Here is a 20,603-nt window from a genome sequence, read left to right on the forward strand (position 1 = left end):
AGCTCAGCTCTCTCCACCACTTACTGACATTAGCCTGGTGACTTTCAAAAAAGTCACTTTACCTCTTCATGCTTTGGGTTCTTCATCTGTGAAATTGAAATGCTAACATACCTACCTCCTAGGGTTGTTCCTGTGAGGATGTGATGAGTTGATAGACGTAAAGCATAAGTAAGTTCTAGCTAATATGCATTTGCTATTATGATGTTCAACACTGTCCATTTCTGTTTGGAGATCCATATGGTTCTGGGGGTGCCTATTGGCTTAGCCTGGGTCATGTGCTCCCCCCCACCCACCCCTTCCCCTGCACTACGGGTCCAGCACATGATCTAGACTAAATTAGTAGGCACTCTCCACCTCCTAGGCTGGTTCCCGGTGGGCATGTGATATGAGCCTGTCCAGTCATAGCAATCTTAAGACTTTGGCTGAAAGTTCTGGGACAGAGACACTCTCTATTTCCAGCAGGACAAGAACAAGGAATCCTACACCCCAGGAGGTGCTGGCAGCCATACTGGGACCACAAGGAGTGCCGACCTCAGCAAGAGGAAACACCCTGGAGAACGAAGTAGAGAAATAGAAACTAGGTCCTTGGTGCCGTCGCTTGATTTCTGGTTAAAGCCTCACCTCACCTAGAATACTTATGTACCTGAGCCCTTTATTGTTTGGGCCAATTTGACTTGGATGTTCTGTTACCTGTAACCGAAAGTCTCCCAACACACAGAGTGGATCTGTGAGCGGCCAGAGGCTCTTGGGAGTGGGAGCAGTCTGGGTCCCCAGGGAGGCCAATTCTGAGACAGAGCATAGGGCACAGGACATTGACTACTGAGTGTCCTTGGGATCGGCTGAAGGAGGGAGGAGAGAGAGGTACACAGGGCTGGGCAGAGGGAGGAGTCAAGCTGCAGTGCAGGTCCAGCGGCAGTTTCAGCCAACCCTCCAAGGAGCCCTGGAGCCAGAACAGCCTTTGGTGTTGGCACATTAAGCATCATGGAAGGTGGGAAGAGGCCCGGCTCTCTGCAGCCAAGGCAAACCCCGAAGGCACTGGCAGCTGGAGGCCACCTGCCAGTGGCGCTCCCGGTAACCGGAGCAAAAGCCCTTGCTTGAGGGGGGTCCAGGCAGCACCCCTCTTAAGTCCACCGCGAAAGAGTATGTGGCAGGGAACAGTGCCTGCCTAGGCACCTGAGGATGAGTTGGTGTTCACGTCCATACACCCTTGGGGTAGAAGCGGTGGACAGACAGATGGCTGGACTGGAAAAGAGATGGCCAGCAGCGTGAAGGTCCAGCAAGTTCCCAGGTGTATCAAACTCAAGGAATCCCCCCTCCACCCCGGAACTGGCCTCAACAGGTCTGGGCACAAATCAGGTGGGAAACTGGAGTCCCACTGCACCAGGGAGGGGGTGGCCCGGAGCCACAGAACCATGGAGACTCAGGCAGGGGGCGGCGCTCCAGCACTTCTCAAGAAGTTTGGAGCCCCAGATGCAGGCAGCACAGTTGCCCACCCCTAATCTTAAGACAAAATCCATTCCTACCTAGGCTTCTCAGGTAGCCCCAGGCACTGGCAAAGAGCAAAGGCAAACCCAGCTTTATTGGTAAAAAGGACTTGACTAGGAATTCCTACCTGGCTCAAGTAGCAGCACCAACCAAAAGAATGGAGGGAGAGGGGGACGCAGGAAGCCGAAAGAAAAAAGGAAGAACGGAAGGAAGGAAAGGAGGGAGGGAGGGAGTATGAGGAAGGAAGGAACTGCAGACCAGGGTCTGAATGGGGACGTGGTCTTGGAAGGAGAGAACTCAAGGCTCTAGGTGTGGGGAAGAGACCAGGGAGGGAGGGGTGGCCCACGGCCCCGCCATCTAGAAGGGCAGCAGCTCTTCCACAGGGATGTTGAGGACGATGTCCATGTCAGGGGTGCACCTGGTAGGAAAAAGCAAAGAGGGCTGTGAGACACCAAGCAGGGGCGCCAGAGCTGCAGGTAGGGGAGCACGGCCTCAGAGGAGCCCTGCTCTTTAGAACACGGGTACTCGCTTGGGGAGCCCAAAACACAACCTGTGACCTTACAGCAAACACACACACACACACACACACACACACACACACACACACACACGTCAAAATGAAAAAGGAACTGGTTTGGCAGGGTTCATGTTGCCCCACAGAGCTCTGAGGTCAAGAGGGAGCAGGAGCTCAGCTCTGAAGTGCTGGGGCCCCTCAGGACGAACACTCTCTCTGGAGTCAGGATGACTGGTTGGGAAGCCTAACTCTGTGTCACCTTGAGCACACTGCTTCTCCTCTCTCAGCCTCTGGGCTTCACTGGGCACCTATGTAACAAGCACTCACTATGTGACAGACCCCAGGCGAGCCTCGTTTCCTCATCTGTCAAGTGGGGAGGGTCCACCTTCAGTCACTGATGGGAAGATTAAATGAGACCGTGCCAGCACGTAATAAGTGCTCAGTAAAAAGCACGCATTATTCTTTCCATAAAAGTAGCAAGAGCAGTGGGTTCCCATCTGCACTATTTTCCCATCTCAGTGACCAGCAGAACATTTATAAGGCTCCAGGATTACATTCTCCCTCCCAATTCTCTCACCCACTCTCATGGTACATACTGATGCACGCTGAAGTATTTAGACATGAAATGTCAGGATGTCTGCAATTTACAACATTTCAGAAGAAAGAAAAAGGAAGAAATGAAGATGAAGCCAATATGGCAAAAATATAACTATTTCTAAATCTAGATGGGTAACTGGGTATTCATTATAATACTCTCTCGACTTTTCTGTATATTTGAAATTGTTCAAAATAATAGTAAAAAAAAAAAAAATGCATCTCTGTACTGGCAATGCCCAAATTTCCATCTCCAGTCAGTATCTGTCTTCTGATATCTACACTCATACCCTCAACTGCCTACCTGACAGCTCCACGCTGAGGTCTCTGCAAACTAAACTCAGTGTCCCAGTCAACTGCTGACTGACCTGCGCAAGCATCCTTCACCCCCCGGCCCCAGCCTTCCCTCTCTCTGGATCGGGCACCACTACCCACCCTGTTACAAAAGCCAGAAACCCAGGGGTCATTCTTGACACCTCCCTGTCCTTGACTTCCCACATCCAAATATCACCAAGGGCTACAGATTTACCTTCTTCAATACTTCTCCACTCCATCCATCTCTCCTCTGCCTTCTGCCACCCACCCTGGCCAAGTCACTCCCAACCACCGCCTCCACACACGACTGCCGTCACACCCAACCAGACTCCCAGCAGCTCCTCTGGCTCCTCTCCAATATCTTCTCCACCCTCTTTTCAAAGTGACTTTTCTTGGAATGCAAATCTGATGTCACCACTCAGCTTAAAATGTCTTTGCTTTCAGGGTCAAGTACCAAACTCTTCCCTCAGTCTACCGGGCCCTGCATGGAGGTTCCTAGGGGCTGAGCTGTCCTGCTTCCTCCCCGTTACCCTCCCCATCACTCTGCATTCCAGACTCATTCGGCTCCTGGTGAACACCAAGCTCCCTCCTACCGCACATCCTCCACAGCCTCACTGCTCGGCTTGTGAGCCAGGGGCTGCCAGCATCAGCCTCACCCGGGAGCTTCTCAGAAATGCTGACTCCTGAGCCCCACTCCAGACCCACTGGTTCAGCACCTGCTTTGTAACGAGATCGCTAGGTGATTCCTGTGCACATTCTGGTTGGAGAAGCTCTGCCTAGGGATGCGCCATTCCCACATTTTAGGAGGAGAAAGCTTCTTCCCATTCCTGGTGTCTCCCTGCCCGTGGAAGGGCATCAACAGGCATACTGCTCCTGGCCTCTCTTTACTCACTCTGCCCCTGGAAAGGGGTACAACGACCTGAACAGTGAGCCTGGAGAATAGGATGGGGCATGGGTAGCCCTGCCCTGTTCTCTCTCAGCAACGAGCAGCCTGCAAGGACTACACTCTCCTCTGCTCCAACACAGCTGACCAAGGAGCTCGATTTGCCTAATTCTGGGTTCAGTATTCAGAAGCCGACATACCTGGAGATAGAAGCTGTTGATACATTCTCTAAAATCAGCTTTATCAGAATAAAAGGGAGAGTCTGGCCCATGTCTGCCTTGCCCCTTTCAGTCTTATTTCAATGTGTTCAGAGCTCAGATAAGGACAACGGTGCCTACTCACCACACCCCCAAGACGCCAGCGCCACCACCTGGAAATGTTCTTCCTTCAGTTCCTCCTTCAGCCCCTTTTGCCCAGTGAACTTGTACGCATCATCCTTCGGACCTTGGTTTAAACTGTCACATTCTCAGGGAAACCTCTCTTGACCCTCCAGACTCCTCTCTGTCCGGGCTACGCTCTGCCAGGGCCACATCCATACCTCTGCTTCAGCAGCTCTGGGGTCAGTTGCAACGGGACATTTGTCGGTGGCTCGTTACCGATTAATGTCTGGGCCCCTCCTTGGCTCCATGGTGGCAGAGCCAAGGGTTGCTTGCACTCACAGTGCCTGGCGCTCCATAGGCACATCATAAATTTGACAGTACTTTTTAAGGAAAATAAGAGGAGAATGAAGAATAGGAGGTAGAGGAGGAGGAAGGAAAGGGAGAGGAAGAGAAGGAGATAGACATAGAAGCTAAGAAGAAGAAAAATAATTTGCAGATGGTAAGATCTGCCCCACATAGAGAGGCGTGGCCTGGTGGGATCCTCACCCTCAGACCCAGAGGGCCTGACCCAAGGGAGGGCAGGCAGAGAACTGGTTTTGGAAGGAGGGAAGTCCCTCCTTTGGGGGCCAGAATTCTGCCCCACAGAGAGAACACCCTTCTCTCCCTGCAGTGTGCCTTCCAGGCCATTCTTCTCTGGAGCCGACCACCCCACTCAACACTGTCTTCCTGAATACCCCAGGAGCTTAGGGGTGTACCCACTTGGTTGAAACATGGAATCTGGAATTGGAAGGGTCCAGAGAGATTACCTAACTCAGCCTGCTGTGCAGAGATGGGACACTAAGGCCCAAAGATAGGAAAGGTCACATCTGCTACACAGTCAGCGGCAGAGCCAAGGCAAAAACCCAGCCTCCTGCCTTCTCCACCAGGCTGCCTTCCCCGAGAACAGAGAGCTTCTTCGAGTCCAGAGCATGGCTAGTTTAAGAGGTAGCTACACAAGGATCACATACTTGGATCTCCGAAGCAGAATGTCCGCAAATACAATCTCTCGGGGTTCCCAGATCTGAAACTGGAGCTGTTCCATCTCAGCCCTTAATATGGGTATTTCCTCCTCAAAATGGTCTATTAACTGAGGAGAGAAGGGAAAGTGAGAAACAAAACATTCCCCAACCAAACGGAGAAAAGGGCAAAATGAACAAGGATTATTCCTCATTCATCTACGGAAATGGCCTGGGCTTTGTCACTTTTGTCACTGGGACTTCTGGACTCCAGAGGTGGGGGGGCCTCGCTGTGCAGGGCAGGGCTGGCTCACAAGTTACTGACGATGTTTGATGGTGTTGGAAAGGGTGAGGGGATCGTGGAGAATGGAGACAGGTTGCAAATGGGTGGTAGCGCTTGACAGTGGCAATTAATGGGGCCTGGTGGAGATGATGAAGGCCATTCACTCGGATAACTGATGAAGGTGCAAGATAACGAAAATTACCGCGAGCGGGTGGTGATGGTGGACTTCATTAACACTGGTCATGAGTGATGGTCAATGACAAGAATTCAGAGGTGAAGACCGGGGTTGGGTAGTGAAATTAAAGTGATGGTCGTGTGGTGATGCTTGGTGATGTTGCTGATGGGTCATGGCTGCTGGTGTTGGTTAATGAGGCAAACCCTAGGCCAGCATGAATCCCCTTCTCAGATGAATGACAAGTGGCATTAATGGCGCTGCCAAGGAGGAAGGCTAACACCAGAGTCAGAGACCTCATGAGCGCCAGATCAGGACAAGCCTGACTCCCACAGGTCCTGGGGACCACCCACCCTCCTGCTCTAGCCCAGGGGTGACGACCACCTTTGCTGCCCACTCACTTCTCGGAACTTGTCCATGTATTTCAGTATGACCCGGCTATTCCAAGTCTTCTGCAGGAGCGCCTCCTGATGAGCATGCTGGATTTTCTGCAGAGGAAGGAGAGGTCTGGCCCCCAAGTCTGGCCCCAGGGGCTACCATGCACTGGGTAGCATGGTGGGTGTGTGGGGGGCCTGGAGGCAGAGGACAGGGAAAAAAGCAGGGCTGGGGGCAGGACCTGGATACCTGCCACAGTGGCTGGCTACTCACCACGACCAGAGACCTCAGAAGGTTTTTTTTCTTATTCTGAATCTGGTTGGACATAGACGCCAGGACCATTCTGCACATCTCACTGAGGTCATCCAGCTCATCCTGGGGGTCAGCAGGAGGGTGTTGGCCACCAGCCCTGCCTCCCACATGGTCTGGCGAGGCAAGGCCATGGGCTCACCTACCTGCTGGCTGTCCTTCACCTGCTGCAGCTGGCGCACAAGGTTGGCAACCTGGACCGATTTGATGGCATACTCACGGTCCTTATAAGTGCTCACGAAGCTCACTTTCTTGTGGACCTTCTCGATCTTGGCATCCAGCTGTTCCACCTGCTGCTCCAGGTCTGAAGAGATCAGGAGGGACAGAAGGCAGGATCCTCCCTCAAGAACCCCTCTGGGGAGACCCAAGAGGCAAAGCTCTCCTTGACCAATGAATTGGGGTCTGGGTTGAAGCAAGTTCACACAAGGCTGGGAGGTGGTGGACAGTTAAGCCCCTAGAGAGCTCTTTACCTTCACAGGAGAAGAGGCAATGCTGGGTAGGAAAGAAACTATCCCAGTGCAAGATCCCTAGGCAAGCCCCGGCTCTGCCACTGACACTGCATGACCCTCACCAAGACCCTCCCTCTCTGGACCTCAGTCTCCTCATACACATGCTCCCAAGGCAATGAGCCCAGTGAAATGGGGCAACACTGGCTCCCAAGACATGACCAGGGCAGGATTAAGACAGTCTATCCTGCCACCCTCCATGGAGGGGATCCCCAGCGTCTGAGGCTGCCTGACACAACGCCCCTCCCCTCAGAAGGCTTCTAGTCTGCTCAGGGGAAAGAAACCACAGGCTCAGCAGGTCTGTGGCCAGTGACCTGTCCCAGCCACTGACTCCCAGAGGGACCCTGGCAAGAAAGAGGGAGGCTGGGATTGGATGCTGGCTCCTAGCTGTATAACCTTCAGCAGGCTACTTCACTTCCCTTACCCTCAGTTGTCTCATCTGTAAAATGGGAGAAAAGAAAAACTTCCCTGCCTTACAGGTAGTCGGAATGACGGAGAGTGAGCCCATAAAAACAAAGCACATAGGGCCTGCAAGTGCTAAGTGCTTGATAAGTAAGCTGTCAGCTGTGCATCTTAGCAGTCCCATCGGCCTCAGAAGGGACGTGATGGGCCTGATGGTTTCCGAAAGGGAGGTGCAGGGGGAATGCCCAGCAGCTGACCTCCCCAGAGGGCCAGGCGAGGGTCAAGGAGTCAGCCCCAGGGATTCTTACTGTGTATCTTGGATTCCTCCTTCTCCTCCCATTCCTGAAGCTCACACTGCATCTGGTGCAGCTTCTTCTTGTTTGAGTACTCCAAGATGTCAGCGATGGTCTGTGGGAGTGGGGGATGGGGAGGGGGGTCAGCTCACCCCAAGCCTCCACTGGTGCGGCCAAAGCACAGACAGTCAGAGGACTCAGTACGTCCTCAGAGGAGTCTCCAAACCCAACCCCACACATACCGTGTGCCAGGCACAACTCCTCTTCGAGGTGGGTGCTGTTGTGCCCCAGTTTTACAGGGCTCAGAGGTTAACTCAAAGTCTTCCAGCTAATAAGTGCTGATGGGGATGAGTCCCCACCCCCCCACCACCCCCAGTCTGATTCCAAAACCCAGGTAGGTGGGCGGGGTGGGGCGGAGTGTGTAAGAGATGTATCCTCCACATGGAGGAAGCAGTTTGCGCAACGGGCCGGGAGAGGCCGGGAGAAAGCAGGAGAGGGCGCCCAAGCGCTCAGGAGGGCGGCGTCGCGGGCTGGACCGCAACGCAGGGCAGAGGCAGGGCTGCCGGGCCACGGTGGGGGCTCACCGTGAAGACGTCCTGCTGCTGCAGCATCAGCCGCACTTTCAGGGCCGAGCTGTCCTCCGTGTCCCGGATGGTCTTGATCAGTTCCCCACAGAGCTTGGTGAGGAAGTCCTCGTGGTTGCAGAGCTCCTGGTGCGCGGTTCGCCGGTTCCCGAGCATCGTCTGCAAGCGGAGGAACAGGGAAGGGGGGCAGTGTTCCGTGATGCGCGGAGCTGGCCGGAACCTCCGGGAGCCTAGGGACCACTTCCCTCCCGCCGCAATCCGCCCCCTTGCGGCCTCGACTGGTAAATGCCACCCGAGCTGGGCGGCGGTTCCCCATTGTCTGCGGGTCAGAGCACCTTGAATTATTTCATCCTTTCTGAAACACCCATTTTCCCATAATTTTACACTCTGAGGTGGGGATATATCTTACAGTTGGTGGCGTGTTACAGTCTAATTGACAAATATTTTATTAGTGGGTAATTAAGAAAAAGGTACGCCTTATCATCAATGGCTTCTTAGAATCGATGAACTACACTACTAGCAATAATAGAAAACGCCCAAATAGGAAAGAAGATGGCCGAGGAGACGGGCCTTGTCTGGAGAAGAAGCAGGAGAGGCAGAGTGGATGATAATCGCTACCATTTCTTGTCAGGCAGCTGAGCTGAGTGAGGACTGTTTCATACAACAGCCCCTGGGGAAAGAATGAGCCTCTAAGGGATTAAGGGACTTGCCTAAGGGCCCCCAAGCAGGTACACATAACCTACAATAATAATAACAACAAGAACAATTGCTGAGGGCTCCTCACTCAGCAGGCGGCTCAGGGTATCCACTTACCCTCCAACAACCCTACGTTCCCCAGCTCTATTTTACCAATAGGTGGATGTTCAAGCAGGTTACATGACTGCCCCAAAGTTGCACAGCCAGGAAATAGTGGCACCGGAACTCGAAAGGCAGACTTCTGACTCCCAATGCCTATCTTTCCACCACACTAAGATGAGGAACTGAGTGGGCCTAAAGCTGCAAGGCGTGGCTGAACCTCACAGTGATCAAGACTTGGATGTTAGGCCTCGACACACCTTGGTTCAAATGCCAGCTCTGCCACTTCCCACCTAAGGGAACCTGGGCGAGTCAGTTAGCCTCCCAGAATCCTGCTATACTCATTCTGTAGGTTAGGAAACTAATACCCGCTTCAGAGAGCTGCTGCTATAAAAAACAGATGAGGTAATATTCACAATCAAGCCGCTTAGTGGCACGCCTCACACACTCAGTGACTAGTCACCATTCTCACCGGTTCTCACCCTCCACCTCCGCCAGGCTATGTGCTCTCTTCTTTATTCCTTCTGTTCTTCCTCATTTCTCTGTCCTTTGCTAGAAACTACCTCTTCCTAGCCCTCAGCTCCCATATTCCTCACACAATAATGAGTAATAGTGCAAATGCATAGAGTACTTATTATGAACTCTAAAGTATGCTAAGCACTTCTCATGCACTACCTCACTTGGGACTATTATTATCCCCACTTTAGGGAAGCAGAACTTGAGGGTCAGAGGGATGCAGTACCTTACCCAAGGTCACACATCGCAGAGCCACTGTCCTTGAAGTCTGGGCTCCTAGCCACTCCACCATCTTGCCTTCACATCTCCAGACCAAAACATCTCCAAATAAGGCCCACAGGGACCAGAAGCATCTTGTGAAAAATGCCAGTCTCTGAGTCTCGGGCCCACTGAGCCCCACTCCCAGGTGATTCTGATAAAGTGTAGAATTAATGACCTCTGCTCTAGAAATGGATCTTTCCTGACCACCAGCTCTAGGGTAGAAACCCTGCTTTGTGTCGGTCCTGACCCTTACCCAATTTGTAATTACATAATTACAGTTTGTAATTATGTCTCCCCTTTTCCCAATTTATTTTTCTCCTAGGACTCATCACTACCAAACATAACATGTTTTTCTTATTATCTTGTTTCGTGTCTGTCTACTTAACTAGAATTTTACAGCCAGGAGGGCAGGGGCTTTGGTTGTTTTGTCACAGCTGTATGTATCTCCAGCACACAGGACAGTGCCTGGAGCTCCGTAAGTATGGGTTGAATAAACTGATGAGTACTACTCTTTGGGGGTTTTAATTCATTTATTATGTGTCTCCCCACTAAAGTATAAGCTCCATCATAGCACAAATTCTAAGGGCCGTGTTCACAGCTGTGTCCCCAACACCCGGCTTGGTGCCTGGCACATCGTAGCCATTCTCTCAGGAGTTGTTGATCAAATAAGTGACTGTCCTAAGGCTGAGGGGCAGAGTCAGGATCCTACTTCGTATCCAAGAACAAACCAACTGAGTCATTTCTGCTCCCTTGCTCTGTTTCCCCCTTGTCCCCACAGCCTGTTCTGCACACAGCAGCAGCAGCCCAAGGACTCCTGTGAAAATCTAAGTCAGATCATATCCCCACTCTACTCAGAATCCTCCAGGGTCTTCCTGCCTTACTCTATACAAACACAAAGCCTAATCATGGACTACAGGGCTGTATACAAGCTAACTCCTTCCCCCCACAGCCCACCATCTTTCTTCCTCATCACCTGGCCCATCACTGACCTCACACCAACCTCAGGGCCTTTGCACTTCCAGTTCCTCGGCCTGGAACATTCCCCCTCAGATGTCACCACCTTAGCAGCCTTCCCTGACCACCCTCCTAAAACAGTCATGGCCACTCCCTCCTCTGTGCCTCTTTAGCCCCTAACCTTATTTTACACTTCTTCATAGCTCTTACCCTCACTACACGTATTACATTTTTATCTGTCTTACTTATTGTCTGTCTCCCCCAGTAGAATGTGAGCTCCCTAAGGTCAGAGGCCACATCACTGGTGAATCCCCACACCTAGAACAGGGTCTGGCACATAGTAGGTGCTCAAATATTTGTTGACTAAACAAATGAATGATTGATTACAAGAGACAGTATTAGGAACTGGTTAGGAGCACAAGTTTTAGAGCCAATTGTCCAAGTTCATGTTTCAAACAAAAACACATAAACCCTTCTAAAGTCAGGATAAAAATAACATCAGAAATATGAGTTCCTACTTTACGAATGCAGGGCTGCCTCTAAACCATTTTTGCAAAATTGAAGGTTAAAGGAAAAAAAAAGGTTTCAAGGCAAATACATTTTTCCCTATTTCTTTATATAACAGTCATTGTTCATTGACTCATCATACTAAAAACTTTCCTGAAGAAGTTAAGAGTTCTTCTATAGTATTTTGTAGTATTTATAGTATTTGGTATTTTACTTTCTCCTGTGGACACAAAAGCCCCCTCTTCTTCTAGTCATTTCAAATACTTTGAAACAATGTTCAGAAGCCATAAAAAAATAATGGATGGTAAGAAAATCAATTATCAAAAGTTCTATTAGTTGATGTGAAAATTTTTAATAGTAAGCTCCTAAGCCTCGCTTTAAGATGCACTGTATTCCATGAAAGGCTAATTTACTGGAAATTTTAAAATGAACAAGCCACTAAATTGTGTTCCTAATGCAGTAAAGTAAAAAGTGATTCTGCTCAGAGGGAGCACGGTCCTGCCAACACCTTGATCTTGGACTTCTGGCCTCCAGAACCGTGAGACAATAAATTTCTACTGTTTTAAGTCAAAAAAAAAAAAAAAATTACTGATTTGTTTCCCTGGGATCCTCCAAAGGTGAACAGCGAGTTGGTTTTATTTGTTCTTTCATAGATGTTCATATATTTCATGTTTTAATGCACTGCAGTCATTAATGTTAAAAAAAAAAAGTGATTCTGATCATTTTCCTGAGTCTTAAACACAAAGGCAAGGGACTTCCCTAGTGGTCCAGTGGTTAAGACTCTGTGCTCCCAATGCAGGGGGCGCAGGTTCGATCCCTGGTCAAGGAACTAAGATCCCACATGCCTTGCAGCGTGGCCAAAAAACACAAAAACAAAGGCAAACTGCTGTTTGCCTAACTGGCTTTGACCCCTGGTACTGCATTTTCTAGCTGCGTGGTCTGTGTCATCTCCCTGCACCTCAGTTTCCCCATCTGTAAAAGAGGGATGATGATAAGCGTGCCCACGGGGTTGCTGTGAGGAGGAGGAGTCAAGTCAGGCACCCATGAAGTGCTCAGTGCATGTTTGCTATCACCATCCCCCGCCCCCTGCCCTGGTGCCTGTGGAAAGATGCCCCTCATACTCTCATTAGTCGGATTTTGGTCTGTGTCTTCCCCGAGTCCAATTTTCCTCTGCGCAGTTCTAGTGGATTCCTCGGCTGGCTTGTCATCCACAAGGTGGGCTTGGATTGCAGCCCTAGGGTATAGGAAAGGACAGAGAGAGTGTGAGGGTAGAGGCAGATCTGGGGTCAGGTCCCAGGGAATGCACCAGCCATGAGAGACCCCAATGCCATCCACTCATGTCCTTACAATGTACAACAGTGAGACTGAGGAATGAAGCTCACATCCATCAGTTAGCTCCCAGGCCCCACTCTGAGCCTTGTTATAAAGGACGGAGAAGCCTAGGAGACTTCCACATACCACAGTGACTGTGGGATTGAACAGAGGGGAGGAGAGGGGTAGCAGCAGGAGATGGCCAGACATCCCCAATCTCTCCCACCAAGCTGGCCGGTGGCAAGCTCAGAAGGGGTAGGGGTTAACAGCAACAACTAAAGAACCAGACAGCCTGGGTTTGAATCCGGATTCTGCCTTCTACTAGCTATATGACCTTGGGCAGGTCACACGACCTCTCTGTCCCTCAGCTTTCCCATCTGTAAAACAGAAATAATCATCATGCCTACCTCACAGAGTTGTAGTGAAATTAAATAAGAAGTTACTATAAAGTATTTGGAATAGTGCCTAACCCATATTCAGTGCTAAATATAAATTACTAGTTGTCACTGTTATTACCAATGACCTGAGAATTGGGATCAGGACCACAGCATCAGATAAAGGCACAGGAGCCATGCAAAATGCTAACCAGCTGTCTCCAGAATACCTGTAAAAGCTGTGGTCCTGCCAGATGAGAAGTACACGAAAATAATTCAGATCAGAAAAAGGCATTCGGAGGGCATGTTCTGAGAATCCCTGCTTCCTCTCCACGCGTCCTACGCAGTTATGAGGCAAATCACACAGATCATCACAAACGCTGCTGCTGCCTTGTCAGCCCCCGCCAACATCTCTGTTGGAGGTGCAACCCAGTTCATTTTTGAAAAATATTATTTCTTTTATGCATCAATATCCTTAATTTAGTATTAAGTGTTGAAGTGACAAAGTAAATTAGAGTAATTTTGTGTTAAAGTTATGAATTATCTGTATGTATCTGGTATTTAATTGTATTGTTTGAGAGATGGAGAGATTAATAGATTAATTTTGTGGTTCTAATTTAAAATGTGTAAGTGAGATTTTGATTTAGATTTGTTTTAAGTTGAAAGGTTTAATACACTCTTATTAAATGTGTATAAATTACCACAACTTTTAAATGAACATAAGATTATCCATATTTAGAAGTTTATTTTTTTAGATATACAAGAATTACATTAAATACCCAGTGGTTCTGTTAATCAGAACAAGTGAACTTTTTGAAAATGAAAGTGAATATATTAAATTTTAAAGGTGGCTTAAACGATTTAGGAGAATTTAATTAACCAACTTCCAAAACCCCCTTCACAAGGGTTTTTAAAAATTATAACATTTGTAAGCTGAACTTAAGAAGATTTGTCACTTTAATAAGGAGCATTTCTTTTCATTAATGGTGGTAGCCCTGATTTATCTTTTTTGTAATTAAACTTTTTATTTTTAAATAAATTCAGATTACATTTACTTAAGAAATAATGCAGAGAAATCCTATGTTCCCTTAACTCAATTTTTCCCGACCATAACATCTTGCAAAACTAAGTACATTATCACAACCAGGACATTGAAAGACAACATTTCCACAACCACAAGGATCGCTCATGCTGCCTTTTATTGCCACACCCACTTCCCTCCCCTTTCATGCTCACCCTACCTCTGTCAATCACTAATCTGTTCTCCATTTCTACAAATTCTGTCATTCCCAGATGGTTATACAAATGGAATCATACAGTATGTCACTTCTGAGATTGGCTTTTTTCACTCAGCGTAATTCTCTGGAGATTCATCCAAGTTAGTGAATGTATCAAAAGCTCTTTCCTTTTTCTTGCTGAACAGTACTACATGCTATGGAATGGATGTACCATAGTTTGTTTAACTACTCACTCATTAAAGGACATCTGGATTGTTTCCAGTTTGGGGATATTATGAATAAGGCTACTCTGAAACTTTCATGCACTTTTTTTTTTTTTTCACTTTTTTAAATTGAAGTACAGTTGATTTACAAGTTGTCTTAGTTTCTGGTGTACAGCAAAGTGATCCAGTTATACATATATATATATGTGTGTATATATATATTATATATATATATATATATATATATATATATATATATATATATATATATATATACACTTTTCATATTCTTTTCCATTATAGTTTATTACAAGATATTGAATATAGTTCCCTATGGTATACAGTAGGACCTTGTTGTTTATCTATTTTATATATAGTAGTTTGTATCTGCTAATCCCAAACTTCTAATTTATCTCTACACCCACCTTTCCCCTTTGGTAACCACAAGTTTGTTTTCTATGTCTGTGAGTCTGTTTCTGTTTTGTAAATAAGTTCATTTGTATCATATTTTAGGTTCCACATATAAATGATATCATATGATATTTGTCTTTCTGATTCACTTCACTTAGTATGGTAATCTCTAGGTCCATCCATGTTGCTGCAAATGGCATTATTTCATTCTTTTTTATGGCTGAGTAGTATTCGTGTGTGTGTGTGTGTGTGTGTGTGTGTGTATACACACCACATCGCTTTTTTTTTTAACATCTTTATTGGAGTATAATTGCTTTACAATGGTGTGTTAGTTTCTGCTTTATAACAAAGTGAATCAGCTATACATATACATATATCCCCATATCTCCTCCCTCTTGCGTCTCCCTCCCACCCTCCCTATCCCACCCTTCTAGGTGGTCACAAAGCACCAAGCTGCTCTCCCTGTGCTATGTGGCTGCTTCCCACTAGCTATCTATTTTACATTTGGTAGTGTACATATGTCCATGCCACTCTCTCACTTCATACCAGCTTACCCTTCCCCCTCCCAGTGTCCTCAAGTCCATTTTCTACGTCTGCATCTTTATTCCTGTCCTGCCCCTAGGTTTTTCAGAACCTTTTTTTTTTAATAGATTCCATATATATGTGTTAGCATGCGGTATTTGTTTTTCTCTTCCTGACTTACTTCACTCTGTATGACAGACTCTAGGTCCATCCACCTCACTACAAGTAACTCAATTTCATTTCTTTTTATGGCGAGTAATATTCCATTGTATATATGTGCCACATCTTCTTTATCCACTCATCTGTCGATGGACACTTAGGTTGCTTCCATGTCCTGGCTATTGTAAATAGAGCTGCAATGAACATTGTGGTACATGACTCTTTTTGAATTATGGCTTTCTCAGGGTATATGCCCAGTAGTGGGATTACTGGGTCGTATGGTAGTTCCATTTTTAGTTTTTTAAGGAACCTCCATACTGTTCTCCATAGTGGCTATATCAACTTACATTCCCACCAACAGTGCAAGAGGGTTCCCTTTTCTCCACACCTTCTCCAGCATTTACTGTTTGTAGATTTTTTGATGATGGCCATTCTGACTGGTGTGAGGTGATACCTCATTGCAGTTTTGATTTGCATTTCTCTAATGATTAGTGATGTTGAGCATCCTTTCATGTGTTTGTTGGTAATCTGTATATCTTCTTTGGAGAAATGTCTATTTAGGTCTTCTGCCCATTTTTGGATTGGGTTGTTTGTTTTTTGATATTGAGCTGCGTAAGCTGCTTGTAAATTTTGGAGATTAATCTTTTGTCAGTTGCTTCATTTGCAAATATTTTCTCCCATTTGGAGGGATGTCTTTTCATCTTGTTTATGGTTTCCTTAGCTGTGCAAAAGCTTTTAAGTTTCATTAGGTCCCATGTGTTTATTTTTGTTTTTATTTCCATTCCTCTAGGAGCTGGGTCAAAAAGGATCTTGCTGTGATGTATGTCATAGAGTGTTCTGCCTATGTTTTCCTCGAAGAGTTATATAGTGCCTGGCCTTATATTTAGGTATTTAATCCATTTTGAGTTTATTTTTGTGTATGGTGTTAGGGAGTGTTCTAATTTCATTGTTTTACATGTAGCTCTCCAGTTTTCCCAGCACCACTTATTGAAGAGGCTGTCTTTTCTCCACCGTATATTCTTGCCTCCTTTATCACACATAAGGTGACCATATGTGTGTGGGTTTATCTCTGGGCTTTCTATCCTGTTCCATTGATCTATATTTCTGTTTTTGTGCCAGTACCATACTGTCTAGATTACTGTAGCTTTGTAGTATAGTCTGAAGTCTGGGAGCCTGATTCCTCCACCTCCGTTTTTCTTTCTCAAGATTGCTTTGGCTATTTGGGGCCTTTTGTGTTTCCATACAAATTGTGAAATTTTTTGTTCTAGTTCTGTGAAAAATGCCAGTGGTAGTTTGATAGGGATTGCATTGAATCTGTAGATTGCTTTGGGTAGTATAGTCATTTTCACAATGTTGATTCTTCCAATCCAAGAACATGGTATATCCCTCCATCTGTTTGTATCATCTTTAATTTCTTTCATCAGTGTCTTATAGTTTTCTGCATACAGGTCTTTTGTCTCCTTAGGTAGGTTTATTCCTAGGTATTTTATCCTTTTCAATATCCTTTTGCACTGGTTTTTGTGTGGCCATAAGTTTCACTTCTCTGGAACAAATGCCCAAGAGTGCAATTGTTGGATCATTATGGGAAATGTGTGTTTAGTTTAATAAGAAACTGCCATATTCTTTTCCAGAATGGTGACTCCATTTCACATTCCCACAAGCAATGTATGCATGACCCAGTTTCTCCTCATTGCCAACATTTGGTGTTATTACTATTTTTCATTTTAACCATTCTGATAGGTGTGCAGTGACACCTCACTGTGGTTTAATTTGCATAGCCCTAATGGATAATGATGTTGAACATCTTTTCATGTGCTTAGTTACCATGTGTATTTCCTCTTTGGGTGAAATGCCTCTTCATGTCTTTTGCCCATTTTCTAACTGAATTGTTTTTCTATTGACTTTTGAGGGTTCCCAATATATTCGACAAAGCAGTCCTTTGTCAGATATGTGGTTTGCAAACATTTTCTCCAAGTCTGTAGCTTGTCTTTTCATACTCTTAACAGAGTCTTTAAAAGAACAAAAGTCTTAAATTTTGATGAAGTCCAACTTGTCCATTTATTTCATTTTTCTTTTATGGATCCAGCTGTTCGTGTAAAGTCAAAGAACTCTTCACTTGGCTATCAGTCCCAAAGATTTTTCTCTCCTATGTTTTTTTCTAAAAGTTTTACTGTTTTACATTTTATATTTATTTTTTACTCATTTCTCCAGTGGTTGACTGTGGGTCCTGGAGCCAAACTGCCAAATAGCACAGCCTGGATGTGCCCCTCCTACCTGTGACCCTGGGCATTACACCTGTCTGTGCCTCAGGTTCCTCATCTGTAAGAGGAGGTGATAACAGCACTCACCTCATGGGGTTGTTGGGAAGATTAAATGAAGTGATAGGTATAAAGTGTTGAGAACAGTATCTAGCACATAGTAAGTGCTTGGTATATGTTAACAGCTCTTGTTCTGGTTGTGGTTGTGTCTGTTACATACCTCACCGCTTCCCCAGTGAAAGAAAAGGGCAAGAGTTTCCTTGTAGATGCTGTCTGAATAGGGTCTAGGACCAAAGACAAAAATTCTGTCACTACCACCAGGTCTTGTACTCATCACTTTATATCAGTGATTCTCAACAGGGGTGTTTTAGATATATTGGCAGGGGGGGATCTGTGGGTTCTCATTGGGGGCCCAACTGGCATCTATAGGTGGGGGCCAGGGACACGAGACATCCCCCAGAACAGGACAACACCATAAAACATAGAATTCTCCTGTCCGGCATAACTCTCCTAAGTCCTACTAGATATGACATAGGTAAAACCCCTATTTATAACAATCTGATCCCAGAACCTGACTCTGTTTCACATATAGCCACAAAGAATATTTTTCAGGGTTTTACTATAATGCTGAATTTTCCAAGAAAGCAACTACAATCAAGGGAAAATTGTGCTTTTTTTGTTTAGAACTTTACCAAGAGATGGGCACCACTTTGGAAATCTCAGTTGCAATGAAAAATCCCTCTTGGTATTTTATTTGAGTCCCTGATTTCCCACCGTGTGTCACTCTGCATTTGCAACTGTTATGTTCACCATAACATATGACTCCACATCTATGAGTAAGCTTCTGATGACTTTCTAATGTCTTCTAGTGGACTCCATCCTGAGCATTTACATACTGAAATATACTTTATTTAACTATAAATAACTTCCCATTTCCTTTACAGTTATGGTATTAAATTAATATTTAAAAATTATATATGTAGGTAGGTTATATTATCTATGAAGTTTATTTCAGGATACTAAAGGAATATTACAAAATATTTGTAATATTTGTCATTAAAAGGAGTGTTGGGTCTGAATAACAATGCTTTACACAGATCTTCTCACTTAATTCTCACAACAATCCTATCAGGTAAGTATTAGTGTCCTCATTTTACAAATGAGAAAACAAAAACTCATTCATCTCTCTCACTTTCCCAAGAGAGTAGATGGCAGAGCCAAGGTTTGAATCCATGTCTGCCTGAGCCAAGGCCTCAGAACTCCCCTGGAAAGCATGACAGTGATGTGGCAGAGATTATCCCAAGTTCACCAAACCCTGTTTTCTCTTCCTCCTGGACACAGAGCTGGATTATATTTCCCATCTTCCCTTGTGGTTAAGGGTAGGCATGTGACTGAGTTATGGACACTGGAATATGAGTAGAAGTGATGTGTGTCTGTGCCCTGAAAAAGAACTACCCACGGGATCATCCATACTCTTGCTCTCTCTCTTCTCTCTCTGCTGGATACAAAAGTACCCAGCAGAGGACTTCAAGGCCTTAAAAAATGTCATTGCCACAAGGTGAAGGAGCCTAGATCCCTGAATGATCATGTGAAAAAGATTACTCCCTCCCCGCTACATCCACAAATGTACTTCGACATAAATGAGAAATATGTTTCTGTATTAATACTTGAAATCTGGGGATTGTTTGTTATAGTAGTTAGCCTACCCTGATATAAATGTTGTCACCAAGGGCCAAGAGCATCCACTCCATCCTGCCCCCAACTCCACCAGCACCCAAGTGCCTCTGCCCACCTGGCTGGATGGTAGTCCAGGTCTTCATTTTGCTTTTCTTAGTGTTGACAGTTCGTGGGATTGGAGGCAGAGTAGATGGCTTGGCTTTCTGCTTGGACTGCTGCCATGGAACATAATCCTACCAGACATAACACAAATCAGTCACACAGCTCATGGGCTCAAATCCCAGCTTCCCCCCTTACAGATATCTGTAACCTTGATCAAGTGGATTTACCTCTCTGAGCCTCAATTTTCTCATCTGTAAACTGGATCTAATTATAAAAGCTACCTCCACAGGTTGGTACAAAAATTCCAAAAGATGATATTTGTAAAGCATGTGGTAAGTGTTCCGTAAGTGTTAGCTATCACTTTTTCAGCAGCCAGCCAGAATTTACTAAGCACATCGGCTGGGAGGTGCTAAGAACTGTGAGAAACAGAAGGCATGGAAAAGACCCAACAGGAAAGCAATCAGAGATAAATAGAGAGCAGTATAATACACCCTCACATCCTGATAGGTGGTGAGAAAACTGAGCTTCAGAGCCACGCCCTGGGTCCCACAGCAAATGCGTGACAGAGCCGGGCCTGGAGCAAGCTGACTGCAAGCCCAGGGTCAGCAAGCCCCACCCACATACCTTCCCTAGCCCTCCTGGACTCACCAGAACCTGGAACTGGGGGACTGTGGAGCAAATCCCAGCGTGGTTGAGTCTGGAAAGTGTTGGGGCGGGAAAGAACTCCCATCATTCCCAACCCACGGGATGCAAGCAGCAAACATGAAACTGGCATGGGGTCTCGAAGCCGAAACCTCATCCACTATGGACACAAGCCAAGCAGGAGCTGGAGAGCTCGAGGGAGAGGCGGGGCTAGGGAGATAAGGGCGGGGGGGGGGGGGGGGCGAGGTCAAAAGACCTTGGGACAACACCCAGTGAGGACCCAGCCAGAGATAGGTTGGGCGCACGCATGCGCGGTCCACCGCCCCTCCATACGCCTTTTACGTACTTCGGACAGACGCGCGCCATTAGGGAGAATGGAAGAAGAGTCCGGAGGCCTTGGGGCCCCGATCTTTTGGGATGCCTATTTGTTCGGCTTCTCCAACTTCCTTGTCTCAGCGTGGGTCGCGCGGTAACCAAGGCCACTCAAACTTCCCAGCGAGACCTGCCGCTTTCTTGCCTGTCTTGGTCTCCAAGGAAACGGACGCAGACTACCGAGCGCCTAGAGGAACTAATATCGCAAGGGAAAAAGTAGCTCTCTCCACATTTTTCTCATCGTGGTTTCAAATTCCCCTCAGCTGGCCCA

At 46.6% G+C, this 20,603-nt stretch overlaps 1 protein-coding gene across 2 annotated transcripts; it reads right to left on the reverse strand.

Annotated features, from left to right (window-relative positions):
• Window positions 1–1,561: 1,561 nt before the first annotated feature.
• C16H20orf96 (chromosome 16 C20orf96 homolog) lies at window positions 1,562–20,388 on the reverse strand. 2 transcript variants are annotated; one of them, XM_068524699.1, is made up of 11 exons: window positions 20,307–20,388; window positions 19,967–20,015; window positions 19,332–19,449; window positions 12,185–12,297; window positions 8,031–8,189; window positions 7,462–7,561; window positions 6,392–6,549; window positions 6,210–6,311; window positions 5,963–6,049; window positions 5,119–5,237; window positions 1,562–1,903 (listed from the first exon to the last, which is right to left on the reverse strand). In XM_068524699.1, the coding sequence occupies exons 1-11, from the start codon at window positions 20,324–20,326 to the stop codon at window positions 1,843–1,845; spliced, it is 1,086 nt and encodes a 361-aa protein (XP_068380800.1). In that variant the 5' UTR covers window positions 20,327–20,388; the 3' UTR covers window positions 1,562–1,842. The 2 variants fall into 2 exon arrangements, with proteins under 2 accessions (XP_068380800.1, XP_068380801.1); XM_068524700.1 differs by lacking the exon at window positions 19,967–20,015 and having other exon boundaries at window positions 20,307–20,366.
• Window positions 20,389–20,603: the final 215 nt, after the last annotated feature.

Source organism: Eschrichtius robustus, chromosome 16 (genome assembly GCF_028021215.1).
Source record: "Eschrichtius robustus isolate mEscRob2 chromosome 16, mEscRob2.pri, whole genome shotgun sequence".
In the NCBI taxonomy this organism is placed as follows: domain Eukaryota; kingdom Metazoa; phylum Chordata; class Mammalia; order Artiodactyla; family Eschrichtiidae; genus Eschrichtius; species Eschrichtius robustus.